This window comes from Drosophila albomicans, chromosome 3 (genome assembly GCF_009650485.2).
Source record: "Drosophila albomicans strain 15112-1751.03 chromosome 3, ASM965048v2, whole genome shotgun sequence".
Lineage (NCBI taxonomy): Eukaryota > Metazoa > Arthropoda > Insecta > Diptera > Drosophilidae > Drosophila > Drosophila albomicans.
The window spans coordinates 3266870-3290930 of record NC_047629.2 but is presented as its reverse complement, the minus strand read 5'-3'; the positions used below and the strand labels follow the sequence as shown (position 1 = coordinate 3290930).

The 24061-nt window shown below is 32.9% G+C and overlaps 8 protein-coding genes, 5 non-coding genes and 1 pseudogene across 13 annotated transcripts; 4 read left to right on the top strand and 10 right to left on the bottom strand.

Moving 5' to 3' along the window:
- The first annotated feature begins 100 nt into the window (after positions 1 to 100).
- LOC117569366 (snaclec alboaggregin-D subunit beta) lies at positions 101 to 820 on the top strand. The gene is made up of 3 exons (XM_034250498.2): positions 101 to 222; positions 283 to 391; positions 447 to 820. The coding sequence occupies exons 1-3, from the start codon at positions 136 to 138 to the stop codon at positions 710 to 712; spliced, it is 462 nt and encodes a 153-aa protein (XP_034106389.1). The 5' UTR covers positions 101 to 135; the 3' UTR covers positions 713 to 820.
- A 289-nt stretch (positions 821 to 1109) lies between these two features.
- LOC117568521 (lectin BRA-3-like) lies at positions 1110 to 1796 on the bottom strand. Its single transcript, XM_034249223.1, has 2 exons — positions 1629 to 1796; positions 1110 to 1565 (listed from the first exon to the last, which is right to left on the bottom strand). Exons 1-2 carry the CDS (start codon positions 1779 to 1781, stop codon positions 1212 to 1214), a joined length of 507 nt encoding a protein of 168 aa, XP_034105114.1. The 5' UTR covers positions 1782 to 1796; the 3' UTR covers positions 1110 to 1211.
- A 1353-nt stretch (positions 1797 to 3149) lies between these two features.
- On the bottom strand, positions 3150 to 3870 carry LOC117568611 (galactose-specific lectin nattectin-like). The gene is made up of 2 exons (XM_034249372.2): positions 3664 to 3870; positions 3150 to 3603 (listed from the first exon to the last, which is right to left on the bottom strand). Exons 1-2 carry the CDS (start codon positions 3868 to 3870, stop codon positions 3271 to 3273), a joined length of 540 nt encoding a protein of 179 aa, XP_034105263.1. The 3' UTR covers positions 3150 to 3270.
- A 1392-nt stretch (positions 3871 to 5262) lies between these two features.
- LOC117572680 (lectin BRA-3-like) lies at positions 5263 to 5928 on the bottom strand. The gene is made up of 2 exons (XM_034255713.2): positions 5759 to 5928; positions 5263 to 5704 (listed from the first exon to the last, which is right to left on the bottom strand). Exons 1-2 carry the CDS (start codon positions 5909 to 5911, stop codon positions 5351 to 5353), a joined length of 507 nt encoding a protein of 168 aa, XP_034111604.1. The 5' UTR covers positions 5912 to 5928; the 3' UTR covers positions 5263 to 5350.
- Positions 5929 to 6716: 788 nt separating this feature from the next.
- On the bottom strand, positions 6717 to 7379 carry LOC117572678 (snaclec bothroinsularin subunit beta-like). Its single transcript, XM_034255711.2, has 2 exons — positions 7195 to 7379; positions 6717 to 7140 (listed from the first exon to the last, which is right to left on the bottom strand). Exons 1-2 carry the CDS (start codon positions 7375 to 7377, stop codon positions 6808 to 6810), a joined length of 516 nt encoding a protein of 171 aa, XP_034111602.1. The 5' UTR covers positions 7378 to 7379; the 3' UTR covers positions 6717 to 6807.
- A 1203-nt stretch (positions 7380 to 8582) lies between these two features.
- Positions 8583 to 9256, bottom strand: LOC117572679 (snaclec GPIB-binding protein subunit beta-like). The gene is made up of 2 exons (XM_034255712.1): positions 9095 to 9256; positions 8583 to 9040 (listed from the first exon to the last, which is right to left on the bottom strand). Exons 1-2 carry the CDS (start codon positions 9254 to 9256, stop codon positions 8687 to 8689), a joined length of 516 nt encoding a protein of 171 aa, XP_034111603.1. The 3' UTR covers positions 8583 to 8686.
- A 773-nt stretch (positions 9257 to 10029) lies between these two features.
- On the bottom strand, positions 10030 to 10851 carry LOC117572681 (snaclec bothroinsularin subunit beta). The gene is made up of 2 exons (XM_034255715.2): positions 10717 to 10851; positions 10030 to 10651 (listed from the first exon to the last, which is right to left on the bottom strand). Exons 1-2 carry the CDS (start codon positions 10834 to 10836, stop codon positions 10313 to 10315), a joined length of 459 nt encoding a protein of 152 aa, XP_034111606.1. The 5' UTR covers positions 10837 to 10851; the 3' UTR covers positions 10030 to 10312.
- Positions 10852 to 11831: 980 nt separating this feature from the next.
- On the top strand, positions 11832 to 11904 carry Trnar-acg (transfer RNA arginine (anticodon ACG)). Its single transcript has one exon. It is a non-coding gene; the product is annotated as a tRNA-Arg (tRNA).
- A 313-nt stretch (positions 11905 to 12217) lies between these two features.
- Trnak-cuu (transfer RNA lysine (anticodon CUU)) lies at positions 12218 to 12290 on the bottom strand. Its single transcript has one exon. It is a non-coding gene; the product is annotated as a tRNA-Lys (tRNA).
- Positions 12291 to 14001: 1711 nt separating this feature from the next.
- On the bottom strand, positions 14002 to 14123 carry LOC117572865 (5S ribosomal RNA; annotated as a pseudogene).
- Positions 14124 to 14769: 646 nt separating this feature from the next.
- Positions 14770 to 15840, bottom strand: LOC117572677 (plasma membrane ascorbate-dependent reductase CYBRD1-like). Its single transcript, XM_034255710.2, has one exon. The coding sequence runs from the start codon at positions 15474 to 15476 to the stop codon at positions 14775 to 14777; it is 702 nt and encodes a 233-aa protein (XP_034111601.1). The 5' UTR covers positions 15477 to 15840; the 3' UTR covers positions 14770 to 14774.
- Positions 15841 to 16364: 524 nt separating this feature from the next.
- Positions 16365 to 16483, bottom strand: LOC117572859 (5S ribosomal RNA). Its single transcript, XR_004572594.1, has one exon. It is a non-coding gene; the product is annotated as a 5S ribosomal RNA (ribosomal RNA).
- Positions 16484 to 19792: 3309 nt separating this feature from the next.
- On the top strand, positions 19793 to 19911 carry LOC117572860 (5S ribosomal RNA). Its single transcript, XR_004572595.1, has one exon. It is a non-coding gene; the product is annotated as a 5S ribosomal RNA (ribosomal RNA).
- Positions 19912 to 20281: 370 nt separating this feature from the next.
- On the top strand, positions 20282 to 20400 carry LOC117572861 (5S ribosomal RNA). Its single transcript, XR_004572596.1, has one exon. It is a non-coding gene; the product is annotated as a 5S ribosomal RNA (ribosomal RNA).
- Positions 20401 to 24061: the final 3661 nt, after the last annotated feature.

Genomic DNA, 24061 nt, shown 5'->3' with positions numbered 1-24061 from the left:
TTCTATTCATTTTTATCTATACGCTCTCAACTAATTGCTTTTTAAATGACTCTTGATGCGATTTTTATCATCCCCATATAAATAGCGACTAAATGGGAAAGAAAGATTTAATTACCTAGCGACTTTCCAGCCAAAATGTTGTTTCGTCTGTTCCTGATTCTCGGACTGCTTCAGTTGAGCTATTGTCAGAAACCGAAATATATCACAGTAACTTATACAAAGGTCAGTTATAATATCTCGCAATTAAGACTTAACTTTGAAAATAACTCATTTTATTCCCAGGTTAATTGGTTCAGGGCGCAACTTATTTGCAATCGCTCCAACATGACTTTAGCTTCGGTTCCCAATATTCAGAGTCATTACAAAGTGATAAGCAGCATAAGTGAGATTGGTATGAAAATATCTTAGATTTATCAAGTCGCTTATTAATAAGCTCCCTTTTTTAGCTTATTTATTGGGCCGAGAAAAATTCTGGTTAGGCGGAAATAACCTTGGTGATCTAAGTACATGGAATTGGCCAGGTGCAGGATTACCTTTTGGCTACAAGAAATGGGCAGAGAATGAACCCACATCCGCTTTGACTGGAGAAGAAGCGTGCCTAGTTATGGCTGAGGATAATGACTGGTACAGCGAAGACTGCAACAATAAATACTTTTTTGTATGCGAATCAAAGTGCGACTCTAATGCAGCTGTGGAACCTATATTTATTTAATAGACATCAAATAATATAAATTACTTTAAAATGATTTCGAAATATCTAAGAAATCTTACAAATTTGAACTAATGGAAAATATTAAAGTGAACCTAAAGCCTTAATAATTTTTTTCTTTAATTTTACTACAAAAAACCCTTTCGCAGCAATTACTTACAAATCTAAAATATTAAAATTAAATTTCTGACTTTTAATATATTTTTGGTGTTTCTAATTTCTTCATAGCCTATATAAATTTATGAACCATCAACAATAATTAAAAAATGTGAGAAAACGCATTTTGTTGTTGCCAAACTTAATCGATTGCCTAAATATGTTTGTGAAATCTCAAGTTTTCAATTTCAAAAGCCGTATAACTTTCTTAGAGTACACACTCATAAAATAAAACAATCATGCATTTAACTTCTGATTGCAAATGTGTTTTAATATGATATAGTTGTAATATTTTAGTATTCCGTCATCAAAATAATTAGCAATTGATAAGTATTACTCCATTTAACTAACATGTTGCGGTAGTAACTTCTTTGCATATGAAATAACGTTCATCCCGACAATATTGATGGTGCCAATAGCTAGTTGCGACATTATAGCCAATGCAAAATGGATGGTCTGTAGGTGGGTTTTCAAGGAACTCATTATAGGTAATGCGTTGTCCAGTAGATTGCCAAACATAATGACCCCACGATCCTAGATTTGTCCCTGAGGTCCAAAGTGAGTTGTCGGAATAGAAACTCAAATCAAGGCCACTGCTCAACAAAATTTCTTTTATGCTTTCTTGAATGGTATCGGTTGGAATATCCAGCAGAGTGTAACCAGCTGATCTGCAAATGAGCTCAGCCTGAAACCAGCTCACCTAAATAAATATTTGGTTAACGTAAATCCATTATAAGCATTTGGAAGTAACTATCAAACTTACTTTGTCGTATAGAGAGAATCCATAGGAACTTGAATTGTAATTAAAGAAGGTTAGAGCGATATTCAGAGGTGGTTCCTCATCCTGAAGCTCTTCATCCTCAGCCCAGGACACAGTGCAGAGCAAAAAGAGAATAGTTAACCCTAAGTACTTCATTTTGTGAAGAATACAATGAGTTCCATTGCTTTTTATATAGTTGTCGCAAATTAAAGGTAATTTCCAAGGGCATTAATCAATGTCATTTGAAGAAATGATAAGTATTTTGAAAATATTATCAAAACAAAAAAGTTAAACTGAATATAATTAATATTATTTAATAAATGGGCATGTTCAGAAAAATAGACAAAAATATCGAACATTTTTTCCTTTTCCATTCATTAGCAGGTAAGAAACCTACAGTCGAGTGTGCTCGAAATAGTAAAGTTAGTACCACATTCAACCACATTCATTGTCAGCCAAAGCATATAAGACCTCTAGTAAGTAGGCGTTTTTGCCATACAAAAGTATTTCTTTAATAACTTCAACAATTTTTATCTTATCGCAACCAGGAATCACAGACTATAGTTATTATTGTATATACCAAAATTCGCGACTTTAGCTTTACGCTTGTTATTCGATTTTTGTCGTGTCGTCTGCGTGCAAACATAACAAATGCAGTTGAAAAAAAATTATATGTCTCTCTCTTATAGTGTTTCATACGGAAAGACAGACAGACATAGCTACATCGTCTTGGCAGTTGACGCTGATTAAAAAAATATATATTCTTTATAGGGTCGGAGATGCCTTCTTATGCCTATTACATACATTTCCTGCCGGAACTAAGTTATAATACCCTTTTACCCTATGGGTAGCGGATATAAAAATGGTATTTTACTTTAATTCTGACCTCAAGAATTTCGGAATTGTGTAATAGATTGTTTCCCTATCTGTGTTAACGAAATACGGGTATGTTTTTTATATTGACAGGACTTTAGAATAGTTATTTAAGGTATTTTTAGAAGTTATATAAGAAATAATTTAATAAGCCTAAAAACGGCTATGTCAAGTCATTTAGTACTCTATGGTATATTTTCAACGTAGTAGTATATCGATATACCAAATATAGTCTTTGATATACTTTAGTATTTTTTCGATATTCGGTAAATATACCAAATTTATAGAATATTACCGAGCCGTTTGTTTTTATTTTCAATGGGTAAAGGGTATCCCATAGTCGAGCACACTCGAATGTAGCTCTCTTAAATGTTTCGACTCGTAGGGCTGAAGTTAGACGTGGCAAAATACTTGAACAAACTTGATCAATGTGCAACAATAACAACTATTGACGAGAAAATTATAGCTCTATCGCTTACAGTTAACGAGACAAGGCTATATCGTCCCGATATATTTATATGATCAAGAATATATATACTTTATAGGGGTAGCATATGCCTGCTTCTGCCTGTTACACACATTTTCTGTAGGCATAAAGTTACAATATCAAAATTCACCAAAATTGACAATTAGAATTCAGATTTTCAAATGTTAGTTATGCTTCAAATTTATATGTTAGCTTTTTTTAATATTTGCAATCAGAAAATGAATTTTTTATACGTAAACTAAAAATATCATATTTGGGTTCATATATCAAATATGGATTCATATTTTAGGCACACTCGCAAATGAAGTAACGTTTGGCAGTGCAAAGTTCGGCGGTCCAACGACCGTTGAGTGTATTATAAGCCATGCAAAGTTCCTCAGCATAAACATTCTGATCCTGGAAATTGCGATATGTGAAAGGTCTTCCGGTTGAATACCAGCTCCACACGGCACGATTAGCCAAATTGGATCCTGAAGTCCAGACTGGCTCGTTCATTTGATACTGAAGACCAGATTTAATAACAGTGTTATACAGCTGTCTCTGCTTGGTTAAACTTCCAATGGAGACTAAGGTGAAGTCTCTCGCAGCACATGCTGCGGTGGCCTCAAACCAATTGAGCTGAGAAAAATAATGAGTTATTATTAAGGACCTCTTATTGGACTTATGGTTAAGGCTTACCTTTCTAGTGATTGATAGTACAAAGGGATCTTCAACGTAGAAAAACGCTATTGGCCATGGCTGTGAATGATCGATGACTTCAGTGCCGGGAATCTCGTCTTCATCGTCAATCTCATCTTCGTCAACCTCATCTGATGGGTCCTCAGGATCGTCTGCCAATGCGACAGCCCAGAGCAAATAAAGTAGACCGAAAACTATTAATTTCATTTTGTAAGAATTGTAAGGAGAAAGCTCACCTTTTATACCATAATCCAAAGCTACAACTTTTGCTAATCGACTGATCCATCCATCACTGTCATTCAATTCGGTTTACATTTAACTAATTATTATTTTTGATTATTATTTTCTTAACTCAACATTTTTGTACCCGCTACTTATAGGTTTAAAGTGTATTATTAATTTGTGCCTGCAAAAAATGTGTGTAACAGTCACAAGAAGGCATTTCTTATACTATAAAGTATGTATATTCTTGATCAGCGATGTCCTGTCCGTATGAACACCTAGATCTCAGAGACTAGAAGAGATAGAGATATACTTTTTTTGGACAACACTTGTAATGTTTGCGTGTAGATCAAGTTTATTTCTAAGTCTTCCCATTCCCACTTCCTCCTCGGAAATCGATAAGAATCGATTTTTAATACAGACAATAATATCTATAGTTTTTATAGTTCAAGAAAATTGGCTGCGCTCAGATAAAAATTGTAGAAGTTATTTAAGAAATACATTTGTATGGGCAAAAACGCCTACTTACTATTTTTATCTGATCGCAATCAAATTTTCAGAAATCATAACTACTATAGTAGTTATTATATATACCAATTTTCGGAACTCTAGCTTTAAAATTACGCTTGTTATTCGATTTTTTTGTTTTGCGGGGGCGGAAGTGGGCGTGGCAAAAATTTGAAACAAACTTGATCTGCGTGCAAACATAACAAATGTTGTCGAAAAAAAATTATAGCTCTATCTCTTATAGTCTCTGAGATCTAGGTGTTCATACGGACGGACGGACAGACACACAGACACACAGACGGACAGACGGACATGGCTATATCGTCTCGGCTGTTGACGCTGATCAAGAATATATATACTTTATAGGGTCGGAGATGCCTCCTTCTACCTGTTACATACATTTCCTGCCGGCACAAAGTTATAATACCCTTCTACCCTATGGGTAGCGGGTATAAAAACGTCATAAGTAATTAAACAAAAAGTATCAAATTAAACTAATTGCAAAAGGAGCTTTCTTTAAAGTTTATCGTAATAATGGAGACTGGAAATATAAGAAGAATAGTTAAATAAAATTATTGTCAACTATACAAAAGCATCATTCCATTGTAAGAACGGGGCTCCGCAATTGATTTTCAAATACAGTTTAGGTTTCATTAGCCCGATTGATAGGTCATATTCAAAAAATAAAATATATATTGATAAATTTCATAGGTATTTTATCAAGTTCACGCATATAATAAATAATATAAATGTTGTTTTTGCATTTAAAAACAGTATTAAGCATTATATAATTTTGTAACTTTGATCTCAAAATATGAAGATTAGGATTAAATTAATCATATGGTACTCGTATTAAAACAAAATATTTTACTTCTGATTGCAAACGTGAAGTTTTAATATGATATATAATATTCCGTCATCAAAATTACTATGAATTGATAAGTGTTACTCCATTTGACTAACATGTTGCGGTAGTAACTTCTTTGCATATGAAATAACGTTCATCCCGACAATATTGATGGTGCCAATAGCCAGTTGCGACATTATAGCCAATGCAAAATGGATGGTCTGTAGGTGGGTTTTCAAGGAACTCATTATAGGTAATGCGTTGTCCAGTAGATTGCCAAACATATTGACCCCACGATCCTAGATTTGTCCCTGAGGTCCAAAGTGAGTTGTCGGAATAGAAACTCAAATCAAGGCCACTGCTCAACAAAATTTCTTTTATGCTTTCTTGAATGGTATCGGTTGGAATATCCAGCAGAGTGTAACCAGCTGATCTGCAAATGAGCTCAGCCTGAAACCAGCTCACCTAAATAAATAATTATATACATTATAAGCATTTGAAGGTTACTTTCAAGCTTACTTTATGGTATAGAGAGAATCCATAGGAACTTGAATTGTAATTAAAGATGGTTAGAGCGATAGTCAGAGGTGCTTCCTCATCCTGAAGTTCTTCATCCTCAGCCCAGGACACAGTGCAGAGCAGAAAGAGAATAGTTAACGCTAAATACTTCATTTTGTGAAGAATATAATGAGTGCATTGGGCTTTTATATAGTTGTCGCTAATTCTCAGGTACATTTATCAATGTCATTTGAAGATTTAGAAAGTATTGCTAATGCCCAACTAAAATTTTATCATCAATCATGTAACCTAAATATATATGGTCTTCATGTATTTACATTTGGAGGAACACTTTCAGTGGAAAATTGTATGTTTCTATATACCTTTTAAGTGTTTGAACGTATTTTGTGTAGCTTTAAAAAACACTTTAAATTAATCATTAAGTTTGAAGAGAAAAATAAATATGACACCATATGTGATTTTTTATTAAAAACAAAAAAGAAAATTGCATTCGAGTTTTCAGTATCCATTTTTAATAAAAGCAATACAGTGCGGATTATGGTTAAAATAAACCAATTTTAATTAACAAAAAAAGGATGTATTTGCTATAAACAAGTATAAACAATTACGTTCAAAATATTACAGATTGTCAACCAAAACAACTAAAGTCCTACTGTATAAAGAATTATTGATACACTTTCTATTCGTTTTTTTTTTTTTTAATTAAAGGAGGCAAGACGTGGCAAAAATCGAAATCAAACTTGATCTGGTCGCCGTCAACATTTTTTTAGCTCTGTCCTAGTCTTTGAGATCGTGGTGTTAATCAACATTATACATATATATTTTTTGGAGTTGGATATGCCTTATGCCTGTTATATACTACAATTATTTTTGTATATTTGTTGTTTTTATACATTGTAGCGAGTATATTTCAGTTGTTTTTAATTTTTATAAATTTATAAAAAGGAAAATTTTCAACTTTATTTGCAATCAGAAAGTTTTATTATATTTTTCGATACCAACACCAAATGAATATATTATATATTATATGTATTATTTTCAAAACATTATTATAAACATTCGCAAATGAAATAACGTTTGGAGCTGCAAAATTCAGGTGTCCAACGACCATTGATCGCATTATAAGCCATGCAACGATAATCACTTTCCACATATTGATTCTGGAAATTGCGATATGTGAAGGGTTTTCCGGTTGAATACCAACTCCAGACGGCACCGTTTGCCAGATTCGAGCCCGAAGTCCAAACTGGTTCGTTCATTTGATTCTGGATACCCGATCCAGCGATAGTTCTGTACAATGTTTGTTGTTTGGTTAAAGTTTCAATCGAGACCAAAGTGAACTCTCTAGCAGCACATGCTGCGGTGGCCTCAAACCAATTGAGCTGAAATTAGCAGGAAATTAGTATGAGTTTATTTTATTTATAACTAATTCTCACCTTTTTAGTGATTGACAATACATAAGGCGATTTAAGATAGAGAAAGGGGTTTGATATCGACAATGGATCTGAATCATTGCTGGCACCAAAAATATCAAATTCTTCGTCCACGTATTCAAATGGCTCAAGAGCCCAGGCCACTGCACTGAGCAAATAAAGTACACCAAGAGCTATGAACTTCATTTTGTGAGGACTTGAATGAGCCGAAATCTCTTTTATACTATTAGAGGTAATATTCAAAATTAAGGTAATTGCATGGGACATTCATCAATGTCATATGATAAGCTGGTAATTAAATAGATTAGGGACTAATAAGTAAGTAAGTAAGTAACATAACATTCTAAAGATTCAAAGTTAAAATTATGTAACTCACCTTTATTTCAAATTTCTTAATACCTTATAAAAATAATAATTTTAGATACCGTTTTGATGGTAGAAATTTTAACAAAATCAAAATTATACTAAAGAAATTTAAAACTTAAGGAGAATGTGGCATTTCTAACCAAATGAAGAATATGTGTTCTTTATTTTTATCCATGCCTGAATCAATCAACCCCTTTGAGTAGTGATGAAGTTATATAATTTTGAGAACATTTGTTATTTTTGCTCGCAAATCAAAATCATTTTCGAAATTATTCAAACGAATTTTTTGAAAATTCGATAAATTTAAAAATTAAGAATAAAATACATAAAACGTAACTTATCAGGCATAATGCCAAATTTTATTATTAACTCTGTTATTATGCATTCAAAGTTTCTTTTCGACGATGCAAAGATACTAAGTTATAAAATTGATAAATTTTCCTGTTCTACATAATTCTACCCCAACTACATATCTCACAATTCATGATAATTATACACTCTACCCATAGCGGGTATTTGCCTCCGCAAATCGACAAAAAATCGAATAACAAGTGTAAGTTTAAAAGCTGGTGTCGCATTTTGATACATACAATAATAACTATAGTCATTTCGATTCCTTGAAATTTGGTTGACATCAAATAAAAAACGTAGAAGGTATTTAAGAAATTCTTTTGTATGGGAAATCGCCTTCTTAATACGGATATTAGTTGCTTTGGCTTACAATCTGGTATATTTTGTACTCTATTATATATTTTGAATGTAGTACTATATCAATATACGAAATACATATTATGGTATATTTTTTTATTTTTACGGTATATTAATGTAGTATATGTTAAGAATAATACCGCGCTGGTTTTCTTTTATTCAAAATGGATAGCGGGTATCTGATAGTCGAGCAAACTCGACTGTAGCTTTCTTACTTTTTTTCTCGTTTATTATATTCTACTGACTATTAGAGATATTTTTTGCTTTTCGCTTCATTTTATTTGATCCCTATTAGTAATTACCGAATTATTTAAATTGGATCGCAATTGGGATTATTATTATTATTATTATTATTTTTTAAAATGCCGAAATTTTACTCATTTGACGACAGTCTAAATGAATTCTTATAATGTTTGTGTTGTTAGCATATTTGCTTGGAATATTTTTGACACATGAAATAATGCGATTCTCTACACTCATGCTCAGTCCAGTAGCCAGTCCCAGCATTAAATCCAATACAAGCTGAATGAGAATACGATTTATTCCTGAAATTGTTGTAATAAACGGGTCCTCCAGTGCCCTGCCAATAATACAGGGAGCCGTCTCCCAAATTGTTTCCAGAAGTCCATATAGGGTCCTCAGCAATTGTGGGCAAATCGTCATTGGCCATAGATCGAATCCATTCTAATATCCCATTGTAAAGAATTTCTGACGTAAGGCTAACTAACGTAGAGCTCTGGGATGCACAAAGGAGTTCGGCCTGATGCCAGTTCACCTAAAATATATGTAAATAATAAATCATATTCTTCGAGATTATTTAAGCTTATACCTTTTCATATAAGCCTATTCCATAGGTGTCGTCTTCATAGGTAAATATTTTAATAGACACAACTTCTGGGTCTGCATCTTCCTCATTGGCCGGTGTAACATCACCTTCTGCCCAGACAACTGTGCAAAGCAGACAGAAAATACCAACCACAAAAAACTTCATTTTGTCAAGAATATTATGGATTGCATTCCTTTTATATAGTTTTAGGCAATTAAAGCTAATTACTCAGAACATTTATCAATGTCATTTAAGTACGGAATATGCCTACGGCTATATACGATTTAAAGAAATTATATTAGTTAAAAGATTAAGTAAGCAGCAACAAAAAAGATTTCGCGAGAAAAGAATTTTGTTATCATTGCAACTTTTGTCGAAAAAGTATCAGAAACTAATATTTCTCTAAACGACATATATTTTCAATAAATATAATGTTATACTTAAGGGCTACGTATGGAAATTAGAGTAAATTCAATTTTTATTAATATTTCACCAATTTGTTTGTCTTACAGTGAAATTTATAAGTAAAACCAAAAAGAAAATTAAATGATAGATGACAGAAATGGTTACAAAATTTAATTTATATTATTTATTATAAGTTTACATTATATGTAATGTATATCACACGGTGATAAACTAAATTGCTATATACATATGTAAGCATAATCTATGTATATATTTTATATATTGTAAATTAGAATCATCCTAAACGTTACATTTAATATTCTACAATTAACTGCACATAACATGAACTCAATAATTATATTTACCTAATTTATCGATTGGTGATACGAATATTGCATAAATACATATTTGTATTATTTGTTATTCATTTACAAAAACGTTATCTAAATAATTTTTCTAAGGTCACAATATTTTAAATCGTATACACCAAGTAATCTGTAAATTTAAATATTCTATTCGATTATTTATTATGGAAAATAAAGTGTGGATCAAATATAAAACCATTTATTTAAAAAGAGTATTTCCTATTCGGTCACACTCTACAACAAATTGTTTTATCAATGGAAATCTCGCTGGTTGACAACAGCTACCTCAATCTATTTTGGTTAAAGAGCTTAAAAAGCTCACTGAAAGCTTTACGTTGTCGCGTGCAAAAGCTGGCAGCTATGGAAAAACACTCAAGCACCTAACCGTTGAATTTAAAATACACACGAACGATTTCATTGATTATTTGCTTAAGTGAATTAAGTGTACTCTTTATGCACATCGTTTTTCGCAAACAAAATAACGTTTCTCCATGCAGTTTATATCTCTCCATAATCCGGAAACTGCATCCAGAGCCAGGCAATTGTACACATATGAATATGGTGCCTCAGCAAAATTACGGTAAGTAATTGTATTACCAGTTGAATACCAACTCCATTGAACGCCATTGGCCTGATTCGAGCCAGAAGTCCAGACTGGTTCGGTCAAAATTTTCTGGAAACCCGAACTGAGAATCGCGTTATATATTCGAGTCTGAGCCCTTTGATTGGGAATCGATGCTAAGGAGTCACCATATCTGGCACAAGCTGTCGTTGCTTCGTACCAATTCAACTGAAATCATAAGCAAAGAGTTGGATCAACGACCTAGTTAAGTGCAAATAATGATCGTGTTTTACCTTATTTACAACGGATAGTAAATAGTTTCCATATTGATACGTTAAGGTTGGAAAAGGTTCCAAATCAGCCCATGCTGGAGCACCGAGTAAACAAAGTAGACCGAGACCTAGAAATTTCATTTTGTAAATATATCGAGCGAGTCATTTCCTTTTTATACCATTAAGCACAAAAGCTAATTGCCTGGTGCATCCATCAATGTCATTCGATAAGCTCGAAATCTAAGTTATTCTTTTGCTTTCATTAAATTTTTGGCGTTTGCCATAAATTTTGCTTACAGTAAATCTCAATTTTAAGCGTTGCGTAAATCCGTTTACCATTTTTATGGCAAACTTTTGCGCTAATAATGTTATCCAATGCTCCGTACTGAGTGCAGGGGTGCCACGAAATTTATCGAAAAAATGTAAAAGCATATCTCATTTAACTGTGCTGTCAGAACACACCAGCAGCAGCAGCAGCAACGAAGGAGACGTTATGACGGGTCAAGGATTGGCAATTGCCACTGCTGTGCTGTTTCCTAGCTAGGGTTGTGCCTGGGCACCCTCATCGACTTGCATTGCAAGTTTTGCTCAGCTTCGCAATTTTTTCCTTCTTCTCTGGCCAAACTGTTTACGAGTCCCATTGGGATTGGACAACAAGAATGAAATGTGCAAGCACATCGTACAGATCGCTGCGTTTTTGTTTGGGAGGGTTGTGTCGGATATAAAATCAAAAATTGCTGCCACTACTGTGTATGTGAATGTGAATGCGTGCGGCGAACGGGACGTATGGATAATATGATTTCTGTTTGTTTGAATGGCATGCCATTTGCATTTGCCACTGCAGCATAAAACTAACTTGTTCCTTTTGTTGAGAAGGTCATGCTAGTGGCAAACTTTTCAACTAAATTGCTGTTATCTCGAATCTTTCATTTCGATAGCTCAAAGTTTTCACTGCCTAATTAAAAGCTGCTTTACAACTTCAAAATCACGATCTTGTTAAAGTCTATAAATAAATTTACAAATATATGTTTAGACATATATGTACATATGTATGTATGTTGGTGGATACAATACGATATGTATGTCAAAAGTCTTAATTAATTTGCTGACTAATGATAGTTTGCTTGGTTTCCGTGGGTCCTGTGGCGCAATGGATAACGCGTCTGACTACGGATCAGAAGATTCCAGGTTCGACTCCTGGCAGGATCGATGTTTTTTATTTATTATGTTTATGTCACTGTTTCGATATTTTGCTTTTGCCTTTTTATTATTTTATTACAGATTATGATTCCCTTTTTCTGTTGTGATACAATATTGTAATATTCCGCGTAGTAGAAAACAATTAAATTTTTTTTAATGGCTGGCATCGATTCAGAAAAAATTTGAAAAAATTCTCAATAATCGTAAACGAAATTGTGTTACTATAATACGATATTTTTAACTCTTTATTCATTCAAATTTTTTAATTTAATAATACTATTATTTTTAGAATTTCTATTATTTTTAATAAAAAGTTGTCTTGCGCCCAACGTGGGGCTCGAACCCACGACCCTGAGATTAAGAGTCTCATGCTCTACCGACTGAGCTAGCCGGGCAGTTGAATCGACGTTTTCTAGAACTCTTGAAGCATTTTCGGTAACGATCGCAGAACAAATGATCTATTTTTAAGACTAGGAAGAATTTCTGAAAATAATTATAGAATTATAATTAAAACAGGTAAAATAAATACAGTTGTTGACCCCGTTTTCAAAAGCAAATAAATTGTATGTATCTTCAGACAACCTTTTTTTCATCGATCATTTCTTCAATATTCTTAAGTTCGAAATAATTACTTTTTATTTGAAATATGAGGCTAGTCGAAGCTTAATTTGGTATCTTCAAGTTGGCATAATTTATTTAATTTTTAATACTTTTTAGTACAACTTATGTCGATAAATTTTATTGAATTACGGCTATCACAACTCGGCCACTCAAGACATTTTCCAAAGTTATTCTAGTATTAAAGATAAATAATGCATCAAAGGAACCCCCATAGAATAAATAAAGTTCTCTATTTGACGAACAAATTGAGATGCTCTTGTTGAATGTGCGCAATTAGATTGTAAAACTTGTTGACAAGATGACATGATCTATTAGCTTTGGTTATTTGTCTTTGACGTTGGGTGCAGGAAAAATTGCAATTAAATTGGCCACTGCTGCAGGAAGTTGAGTGCAAAGGACGAGGACAACAACGACGACGACGACAACGACGGCAAGGACAATAACACCAGACGGAGAGAAGAGGGCAAAACTGACAACAAAAGTCACGCAGAATAAATGCACCATGCGACAGGGCTAAGGCTAAGGGCCAATGGCTGCTCCTTTTGCTTCTTTTGCTACTGCTGCTGCTTCCACTTAATTTATGCGTCAGGGAAAGAAGCAGGAATCTGGTGCAAGGAAAGGGGAGGAGCTGCCTGTTGGCCATTTTCACAGCACGTTTAACGAAGGTCGTCAATGGCTAAGCCAACGCTTAGCTTTCGTTTTATAGCGTGGAAATTCATCTTACGCTCACAATTTTTATCTCCCTTAACAATACAATTTTGCAACTTTTCAATTTCCCCAGTCCCCCTGGTTAGCCTTGATTAACAAGTAAGTTAACAGATATTGCAAAAGGTTATTCCACAAGGTGATCTGCAATGAAAATTAGTACAATATTTATTGGTGCAAGACTAATACTGACTTTAGATTGATTTGCTATGTGATTGAATTTAAATTAGTTGACTAAATGAATGTCTTTCCAGCAAATTGAATAAAAACATAATATATAAATAACATCAAACAGAATACACAATAAAAGCATTTCAAAAATAGCTTAAATATTACATAAATATACATAAATATAAGGATTAGTTATCGACCCATAATAGTAATGAATATTGACGCCATTTTATTTAGAAAATGTTTTAAATATAAATTGCATGCTTAAGACACTTTGACTTAATTTTATGTTGCAACTATTTTATGTATAAATTGCAAGTTCACCTGTTTAAGTCGTACAAATAAATAAAAGTAATTGAAATGGTTCAATAGGAAATAACATTAAAAGTGCAGTACAATTTACAGAATACGTTGAAAGAACAAATAAATTTTAAATATTATTAAATTACAAATGGTGATATAAAAATCCAAAATTGTTGATTGCGATGGAAATGTAATAAGGACATGTTGAAATAGTTGAGAGGATGGCAAGGACAACAAATGAGATAAGAATAAAATTTAAAAAAGTGACGAGAAGAAGAAAAAGTAAAACAAAAAGTTGTTGAACGATGCCAACAACACGCGGTGTTCCCAAGCGGTCCCCCCCCATCTAAGTACTAACCGCGCCCGACGCTGCTTAATTTCGGTGATCGGACGAGAACCGATGTATTCAGCGTGGTATGGTCGTTGGCGAAAGACGCATGCTTAGCGTAGTATTTTGTGGTTGAAATGCAAAGTATTTTTGTATTGTGAGAAATTAAACGAAATATATGTACATCAGCATTTACATACATATGTATGTATTGATTGAATTGTTCCTACTATATTGTAAGAATATATGCGTCAAAAAAGCAGTTAATATATTAGTGATAAACCGGATTGAATAGAAACTGATTACCAATGCTACGATTCGAATTATTAACATACATATCAATTTATGTGAATTCTAATGTCTTCTTTTTTATTTCTTTCTGATTACAGTTTTATTTATGGTAAATAACACTCTCGAATTTAATAAAAGCACTCCTCTTTTTTAATTTTTTTAATTTAAGTACTAAAATGAAAGGTAGCTTTCAAAGGTAAGTTTTTAATAAGCAGTAGTTGTCTCCTAATGCAAATTTGGTTGATATATTTAGCTAAATAACAACTACTTCTTATTAGCAACGAAAGCGACAAGTTATCTGCCTATTTACCTATTTATTTATTTAAGAAATAATAATATTTTTTTTTATAAATTATTATTCACAATTACAATTAAAAAATGTAACTTTAAAATTTCTGTTGCTGAAAAATAAGTCTCACTCGCTCTCTTAAGCGGTTTCTAATGTGTTGTGAATTCAATGCTATTCACTGATAGGAGCCGAGTCCTCGGGCAGAGGTTTCCGCTTATAGGCTGGCTCTGTGGCCAGGTAAACAACGAGGGCGCCAAAGATTACATAGAGCACACCAATAACGTTGGCCAGTACTCCAGCTGTGGGCAACGTGGAATACTTGGATCCCAGGGAGAAGATGGCCTTCTCCGTGAGTCCCATTAAAGCGGTGGCAATGGCCAACACAAAGCCAAAGAGTCCGAAATAGATGTGCAGCGGCATCAGAGCAATCTTGAAATTCATCTTCATTCCCGGCCACAGAAAGGCGACGAAACCAATAACGAACTGCATGCCAAAAATGATCACAGCCGAGAGACCCAACCACGAGTGCAGTGAATACATATTGGGAATCGGAGGATTGGCGAAATCATGAGAATCAAATACGGTCTTCAGGGCAATCACAGTAAGGATGAAGGCAGACATATGTATGAAAGCGTGGATGAGTTTCAGCGTCTTCTTGCGCAGGGTGTAAAAGGCGCGATAGATAAGAATAGAATTCCCATACAAGTAGATAAATCCAATAGTCATAAAGAACGGATGCCAGTTAAACTCGATCTTCGGATTCGATGAAAAGTCCAGTCCACCATAGTGCTCGAAAATCCAGATGCCAACTAACACAATCATCGCCAGGCCACACAGCTGAGCCAGCACATAGAGAAGCTTAAAGACGATCATTGAGGAATCAGTAGCTGACTTGTTATCTGATATTTTTATTGTTGTTCTGTTATTTTTATTGCTACAGCTGCTGTCACTGCTTGCGGATTCAAATCTTTTGAGATGGTCGCACTTTTTGATTACACCTCACATGCAATAGAAGTGTTGCTTGTTGGACCAAATACAAAATAATACGCTACGAAATGCAAATACAGCCAAACGAGCAACTCAAAGTACAATGCACAAAGAGTAAATAAATGTGACAGATATTCTTAGTGTACTGTGAAGTCAATGCAGCTTCGCTTTATTAAACAATGCAGCACTACATACAAACATAATCTTTTTTTTACTAGAATTTATTAATTATGAAGCTAAATTCACAGTGCCTGAGTTAAACATTTGTTCAACAATTTAAACAAGTATACTTGTAAAAAAAAAAAGTTGTAAGTAAACTAATATTTTTAGTTTCTTTTTTTTTAATATTAGTTAGAATTAAACAACTTACCCATTTTTTATATATATATACATATATGTACACATATATATATAAAAAAATTGTATTTTATTTTAAACAATCTAAGTTTAAGATTATTTTTAATTTTGACTTACGATTTTGCCTTCTTGGTTCAATTTAAAGATTTTTTTCATTCTTGAAACAAGACAATAATCTTGATTTCCGGAAATAACATTAAAAGTGCAGTACAATTTACAGAATACATTGAAAGAACAAATAAATATTAATAAATTACCAATGGTGATATAGAAATCCAAAATTGTTGATTGCGATTGAAATATAGGAAGGACATGTTGAAATAGTTGAGAGGATGGCAAGGATAACAAATGAGATAAGAATAAAATTTAAAAAAGTGACGAGAAGAAGAAAAAGTAAAACAAAAAGTTGTTGAACGATGCCAACAACACGCGGTGTTCCCAAGCGGTCCCCCATCTAAGTACTAACCGCGCCCGACGCTGCTTAATTTCGGTGATCGGACGAGAACCGATGTATTCAGCGTGGTATGGTCGTTGGCGAAAGACGTATGCTTAGCGTAGCATTTTGTGGTTGAAATGCAAAGTATTTTTGTATTGTGAGAAATGAAACGAAATATACATCTGCATTTACATACATACATATGTATGTATTGATTGAATTGCTATGTTTAACATTTGTACCTACAATATTGTAAGAATATATGCGTCAAAAAAGCAGTTAATATTATATATTAGTGATAAACTGGTTTGAATAGCCACAGAAATTAATAAAAGCACCCCTCTTTTTTTAATAGACTTTTACATTCAAAACATACCGTAGAGTATAAAATGTACCAGATTGTAAAACTATTTTAGTGGAGTGTGCTCGTCTGCCACCCATATAAAATAAAGGCAAGATAGTGCGGAATTATTCTTAAAATATACTCAACTAGTACCCCAAAAAATAATAGAACAAAGAGAATAAATATACCAAAAGCTTCATCTGATTTGTTAATATACTATTACATTTTAAACATACCGTATAATACATTTTAAGACGACGACCCGTAACAGTACGGAATTATTCTTAAAATTTACGAAACTAATATACAAAAATTAATAAAATTAAATTAATATATAAAACCATTTCTTGTTACATACATACATTTGCTGTATAAGTTATAAAGTGCAAAATTTTCTTTTATTTATTGTGTCTTGTCTTGTCACTAAAATAAAATATGGTATCATCTTAAAATTTCAAACTTTTTTTTAGAATTTATCAAATTTATCAATATCTATTGATTATGAATTTGATTTCAAAGTTTGTAAGGCAAACATTTTATTAGCATTTTAAATTATGGTATGTGCATAGTTCCTCAGCCAAAGCTTGCTCTACTTGACATTCATTTATTTTTATTGCATTAGCCACTGACTGTCAAACCCTAATTTTCTTGTGCTTGCTAAAAGTTTCTGGCCAAATCACTGCAAGAAAATCCAATGTTTCATTAAGATTTTATCGCTCTTTTGTGCTGCTATTATTAGTTCCTTTTTTGTGTGTTCTAGTCAATGTCCCGTCAAAGCAAGGGACATTAGCGACCCTCGCTTCGTTTAATTAACAAATTCTTTGATGTAGCACAAGGTTCTCTGGGGTAAAGTTTCCAGCTAATTAGAAGTATAGTTTGTCCCCCTTTTCTCTCTGTATCCAAATGATGCAATTTGCGTGTTTATTAATTTTATGTCAATTTGCATGCAATTTTGCGCTCAAGGCGAAGCTTTATCTGCTCAGTCGCAGTTTTAGCCTTTATGATGGCTAATCTAGCGGAATGAAATGCATTGCACACTGCCTTAATTAAAACTAATGACCAACCCAGTTATGCTCATGGTGGAGCAGCCAGCAGGTGGAACTGCATCTCGCTTCCTGCTTCTCCCCATCAAAGCAACTTCCCAACAAATCCCCAACGTTGCGCCAAAAACTTCAAATTGTCTTCAGCTGAGTGGATTTTGTTGTTCGATGGCTTTGAAACTGCAATTCAATAAAAATAAATACGTCGAAAGACACTCGAAGGTAGAACAAAACATATAAGTAGGTTATTTTAATAACTATGACGACTAGCGCATACCCTAAGATGTGATGGCAAAAGAAACTTTTAAATTTCAAATAAGTACAAAGAACATAAAAACTATTTTCAGCAACATAAAAACTATTTTCAAATCTAACTATTATTCACAAGCGTTTTGCAGTCATAAAAACTTTCTTCGAAACTCAATTTATCTCTCGAGTTCTCCATTTCTTAATAAGTAATATACATACATACATACATACAATTATATGCCTATACGCATTAAAAGTGTAAATAAAGACTTCGGACCAAACATTAAACAAAATATTAAAACATGACATTTTCTTTAAATAAAAAAAATAATTTAAATATAAACACCTCATTATTTGAATTTTTTCTTTTTATATATTGTAGAAATTAATAAAGATTATATGAAAAAAGAAATTAAAACGATTAAAGAATCTTACATCACTTTGAAAGTCAGAAGTGGCAAACATGTCATAATAACTATCTGTATTTACATATATATATAGCTCTACAAAATATATGTGCAATTTAATTCATAAATATAAAGTTTGTTAAGAATTTAACAAAATAATAATTTGAACTTCAAACAATATTAACACTTAACCGCTGAATTAAGGGAATAAATAATCATAATTGATGTCATTTTATTTAATATGTATATATAACAATAAACAATTTCGATAACTGATTTATGATCAGGACACTTTTTTCAACCTAAAAATCTTATTTTAACATTTTTTTTTAAGATTGAAAAGACTTAAATCAAGCAATCTTCTTTTCAATCTAGATTGTTTTTTCTCTCTGTTCCAATTCCACCTGTTATTGATATATGAATATTTAAGAAACTATATCGTATGATTGGAATATTTTATATTAGCCAAAACTATTCATAAATTTAATATGCTCAATGCCACTCGCCCTATAGCAACAGGGTAAAAATAAAAGTCGCGTGCGACTTACGCTCGATTTTCAATAGCACATGGGGAGAATAAGTGGAATCGAGAATGAATTTTGTATTTTGTGTTTTGTATTTGGTATTTCGTATTCGGGATTTGCTGTTGTGGCCTTTTCGCCCACAAGGTCATTGCAAAGTCATCGCAAGTTGTTGCGTGCGCGCTGCTGTTGCTTTTGCTGTTGCTTTTGCTGTTGCATCCCCCTAAACCAAGTCAACTGTAAATTGGCTTAAATGCAGTATATCATTTAATTTTATGTCATTTCACATTTTTGCACGTTGATTTTGATGTCGTAGTGAAATCTTTACCAGCGTTAGAAATGCGTAAAATAACATTTCCCTTAGGAAATGAGCAAGAAAAAGCATTTAAAAGCTAAACAAGTTATCTCATGGTTATTGCAGCGCATATAAACGAATAGTTTAAATAGTTTCAATATATTCATTACTTTTTCAAATATTTGAAATTAAACTATTAATTTTGGGTGTCGTTGAAATCGCTGGTTAAATACTTTGATGTTAAAAAACAATTTCTGTTTGTGTCGTATTCATTTTTGTGATTTCCTATTAGCAATTCCTAATTTCTATAGAAATCTAAAAATTGCCCAGAATAAAACTTAATACTAAATGTACTGTATGTAGCATATATTTCACTTTGAATGGATACGAATTTATTCAGTTTTCACCAAACGATAATATTCTCAGTTTAATATTGAAACCTTATACAGTTTTCTTACAAAATATGTTTTAACAATCGTTTTCATAATACCACTCGCAGTACAAAAATATATTGTATATCAACCACAAAATACTACGCTAAGCATGCGTCTTTCGCCAACGACCATACCACGCTGAATACATCGGTTCTCGTCCGATCACCGAAATTAAGCAGCGTCGGGCGCGGTTAGTACTTAGATGGGGGACCGCTTGGGAACACCGCGTGTTGTTGGCATCGTTCAACAACTTTTTGTTTTACTTTTTCTTCTTCTCGTCACTTTTTTAAATTTTACTCTTATCTCATTTGTTATCCTTGCCATCCTCTCAACTATTTCAACATGTCCTTCCTATATTTCCATCACAATCCACGTCCAACATATAGTACATATGTAAATATGCCTTGCTTTTCCACCAATCCACATGACAGCATTCTCAATTCAATATTGATAAACTACAGAAAGCTTTAACAATATGTATCTGTGTTGTTTAACGCATTTCCCAAATTCAATCAATACTATCTATTACATGTCATTTTTCAATAGTATAAAGATGCAAAAATACTTGTCATTTGAAATACAAAATGCTACGCTAAGCATGCGTCTTTCGCCAACGACCATACCACGCTGAATACATCGGTTCTCGTCCGATCACCGAAATTAAGCAGCGTCGGGCGCGGTTAGTACTTAGATGGGGGACCGCTTGGGAACACCGCGTGTTGTTGGCATCGTTCAACAACTTTTTGTTTTACTTTTTCTTCTTCTCGTCACTTTTTTAAATTTTATTCTTATCTCATTTGTTATCCTTGCCATCCTCTCAACTATTTTAACATGTCCTTCCTATATTTCCATCACAATCCACGTACAACATATATTATATGTAAATATGTATGATATATGTATGACCAATCCACAATAAAATACGCAAAGCAACACAATCATTTTCATGCGTTTTGTTTTACTTTTTTTAATTTACCTGACTTTTTTTAATTTACTTAAATTTTTAAATACATTTTTGTATATCTTATTTACTCTGAAATTGAAATTCACCTTATTTTTTCGTATTTCTTTACTCGACTTACACAGCAAATAATTCGATTTCACAAAGGCGAATCTTATTGATTCTTGCTTAGCACTTGGTGCAAATGTTGTTCAGACAATTGTTTTAAAAAGATATAAAAATAAATGCATTTAGGTATCTTAATAACGGATTCTTAATAACGGATTTAACTTATTGATTTAAAGTAGAAAACAATAGCAAATTTTAATAAAATAATAAACCAAATTTATTAATGATACTTTCTTATATTAGTGTGTTTCTTTTCAGAAATATATATTTATTAGTAAATATTACATATTGTTAAATTGAGAGAAAGCATAATAATGTAAAAACAACGCTCATTAATGTAAATTTGTATTTTTAGAATTATCGTGAATGATTTATTATAAGAGAAAAAGATTAGAAAACAATGATGACTTAATACAAACTAAATTGAGTAGCTTCACCTTTAAAAAAGCCAGAAAAATTCACTATCTAACACCAATAACTCTTTTATAATGTGAATTTTATTATACTATAAATGTTAGTATAAATACAAAAACACAAATTCCATTTATTATTTTAGTTGCGGTTGACATATTCCGAGACAAGCCCACATCGCGTTTGAAAAGATAATTAGTAAGTGAATATGAAGTCGAGCTGTTGTTGTGCTGAAGTGTAGTATTTTCAATAAAGCGACACATAGATTGTGCTTATTACTCTGTCTATGCAAATAATAGCTGCCCTTTGCTCTGTTATTGTTATACCCGTTACCCATAAGGTAGAAGGGTATTATAACTTTGTGCCTACAGCAAATGTATGTAACCGTAAGCAAAAGGACGCATCTTTGATCCCATAAAGTATTTATATTCTTGATCAGCGTCAACAGCAGAGACGATTTAGCTATGTCCGTATGTCTGTCTGTCTGTCCGTCTGTATGAAAACTAAGATCTCAGAGACTATAAGAGATAAAGATATATTTTTTTTCGATAGCGCTTGTTATGTTTGCACGCAGATCAAGTTCTCAAGCTCCTCCCTTTTTAAATCCATTAAAGTTGAGTTACAAGCATAATTTTAAAGCTAGAAGGGTACATAGTATGTACTACCTACAACAATAACTATATTCTTTATGAATCCTGAAAATTTGATAAATATTGTAAAAGTTATTTCAGAAATACTGATGTAGGGAAAAATACCGAATAATTTGCACTCTATAGCGTTTTTATACCCGCTGCCCATAGGGTAGAAGGGTATTATAACCTTGTGCCGACAGGAAATGTATGTAACAGGTAGAAGAACTCCGACCCTATAAAGTATATATATTCTTGATCAGCAAAAATAGCCGAGACGATCTAGCCATGTCCGTCTGTCCGTCTGTCCGTATGAACACCAAGATCTCAGAGAGAGGTAGAGCTATAATTTTTTGATATTTTCGCATTTGTTATGCTCGCACGCAGATCATGTTTGTTTCCAATTTTTGCCACGCCCACTTCCGCCCCGCAAATCAAGAAAATCGAATAATAAGCGTAATTTTAAAGTTAGACTTTTGGTATATACAATAATAACTATAGTAAATGTGATTCTGAGCTTCTGTGATTCAAGAATATATACTTTATAGGGTCGGAGATGCTTCCTTCTAACTGTTACATTATGGAAGTTCTTAAGGAAATACTTTTGAATGGGCAAAAACGCCTACTTACTAGGGGTCTGAGTTGCTTTGGCTTTGACCGCCAATCTGGTATATTTTGCCGTCTATGGTATATTTTGAATGTGGTACTATATCGATATACCAAATATACCATTTGGTACATTTTTAGTATTTTTGGTATATTTAAAAAAAAAACTGCAATATTTTGCTTTTATTCAAAATGGGTAGCGGGTATCTTACTTTCTAACTTTCTTACTTGTTTGAATGTAATACTATATCATTCTACCAAATATAGCATTCGGTATATTTTTAGTATTTTTGTAGTACATTACGTTTGTATATTTAGCCACTCTGTTTTGATATTATTTAAAATGGGTAGCGGGTATCTCGTAGTCGAGGACACTCAAATGTATCTTTCTTACTTGTTTTTATTTAAATCGAGATATGAAAACTGATTCTCCAATACAAAGTAGTGAATACACGTATTGCCAGTCGAGCAGTCAACGCATCTATAATTAGTGGCGTTATGTGAGCATTACGTGGTTAAGCTAACTAACAGCTAAGTGAGTAAAGTCAACTTCCTTCCCTTCCCTTCCCTTCTCGAATGCATTTAAAAGTCTCGTTCATGCGACATTGCGCTGAGTAAATTGACAATTGTATTAAGTGCGTTAAGTGCACACACAGCTCCAGCTTCAGCTTCAGATGCTGAGTGTGTGTGCAATAATAAAGCAACAACAACAAGCAGAGTACATGGGATATTACAAGGACTCGCAGTTGTTGCCGGAAAGCGAAGCTTTTTATCCGTCAAAACTTTTTGCTGTTACAACAATTGTTGCAAGCGATGTTTGCGGCAACAGCTGCCGCAGTCGCAGTTGCAGTTGCGGCTTCCCCATTATGACACATTTGCTTCGAGGTTGCACCCCACACACACACTGCAGCCTGCAGTTACCCTGAAGGATAATTGTCCACGGGACATCCTTCGCGTGTCACGCAGCAGCTACTTAGGGCAAGGTTAAACGTTGTTGCGATGTTGCGATGTTGCGATTGCAACACATTTTCTTAAACAACTTTTACGCTGTCATTGAGTTTGTATTTGATTGATTAACTAATCTGCCATTAATACCTTCAGTCGTTGTAATACCTTGTACAAGGTTGCAGCTTACCCGGCGTATACGTAATATATGCATTCAAGCAACAATTTATTAGATGCGAAATTGCGATTGCTTTTAAGCTATCACTCTCGTCTGTAAATGTAGTTATGACTAGACTTTATAAATAGTTTTTACTTTTTACAATATTTCGTATTTTTATAGAGCAAAGTGACCCAAGAAAAAAGAATAAATTAGCTAAGCTTCTGAATAAATAAAGAGATTTAAAAATAAAAACCAATTTTTCACATATTTGTGATTTCCATTTGATATTCAATTTTTCACTTATTGTACTATTTTCAAAAACTTATATAAATAAATTACTTATAAATTTATGAGAGAAAATACAGATTGAGTCCGAAGAAATTTTCTATTGGAATTTAGATACTCAATTTGAATAGATAAAGTCCAAGTACTTAATGACGAATATCAAATCTTTCCACATATTCCCCTTTTGTACTCAATAAATGGTATTTTCTAAAATTAAAGTGTTGTTTATAATAAGCATAGGTTTGTGAAGATAAGATTATAAAACAATCAAAGTTGCTCATTAA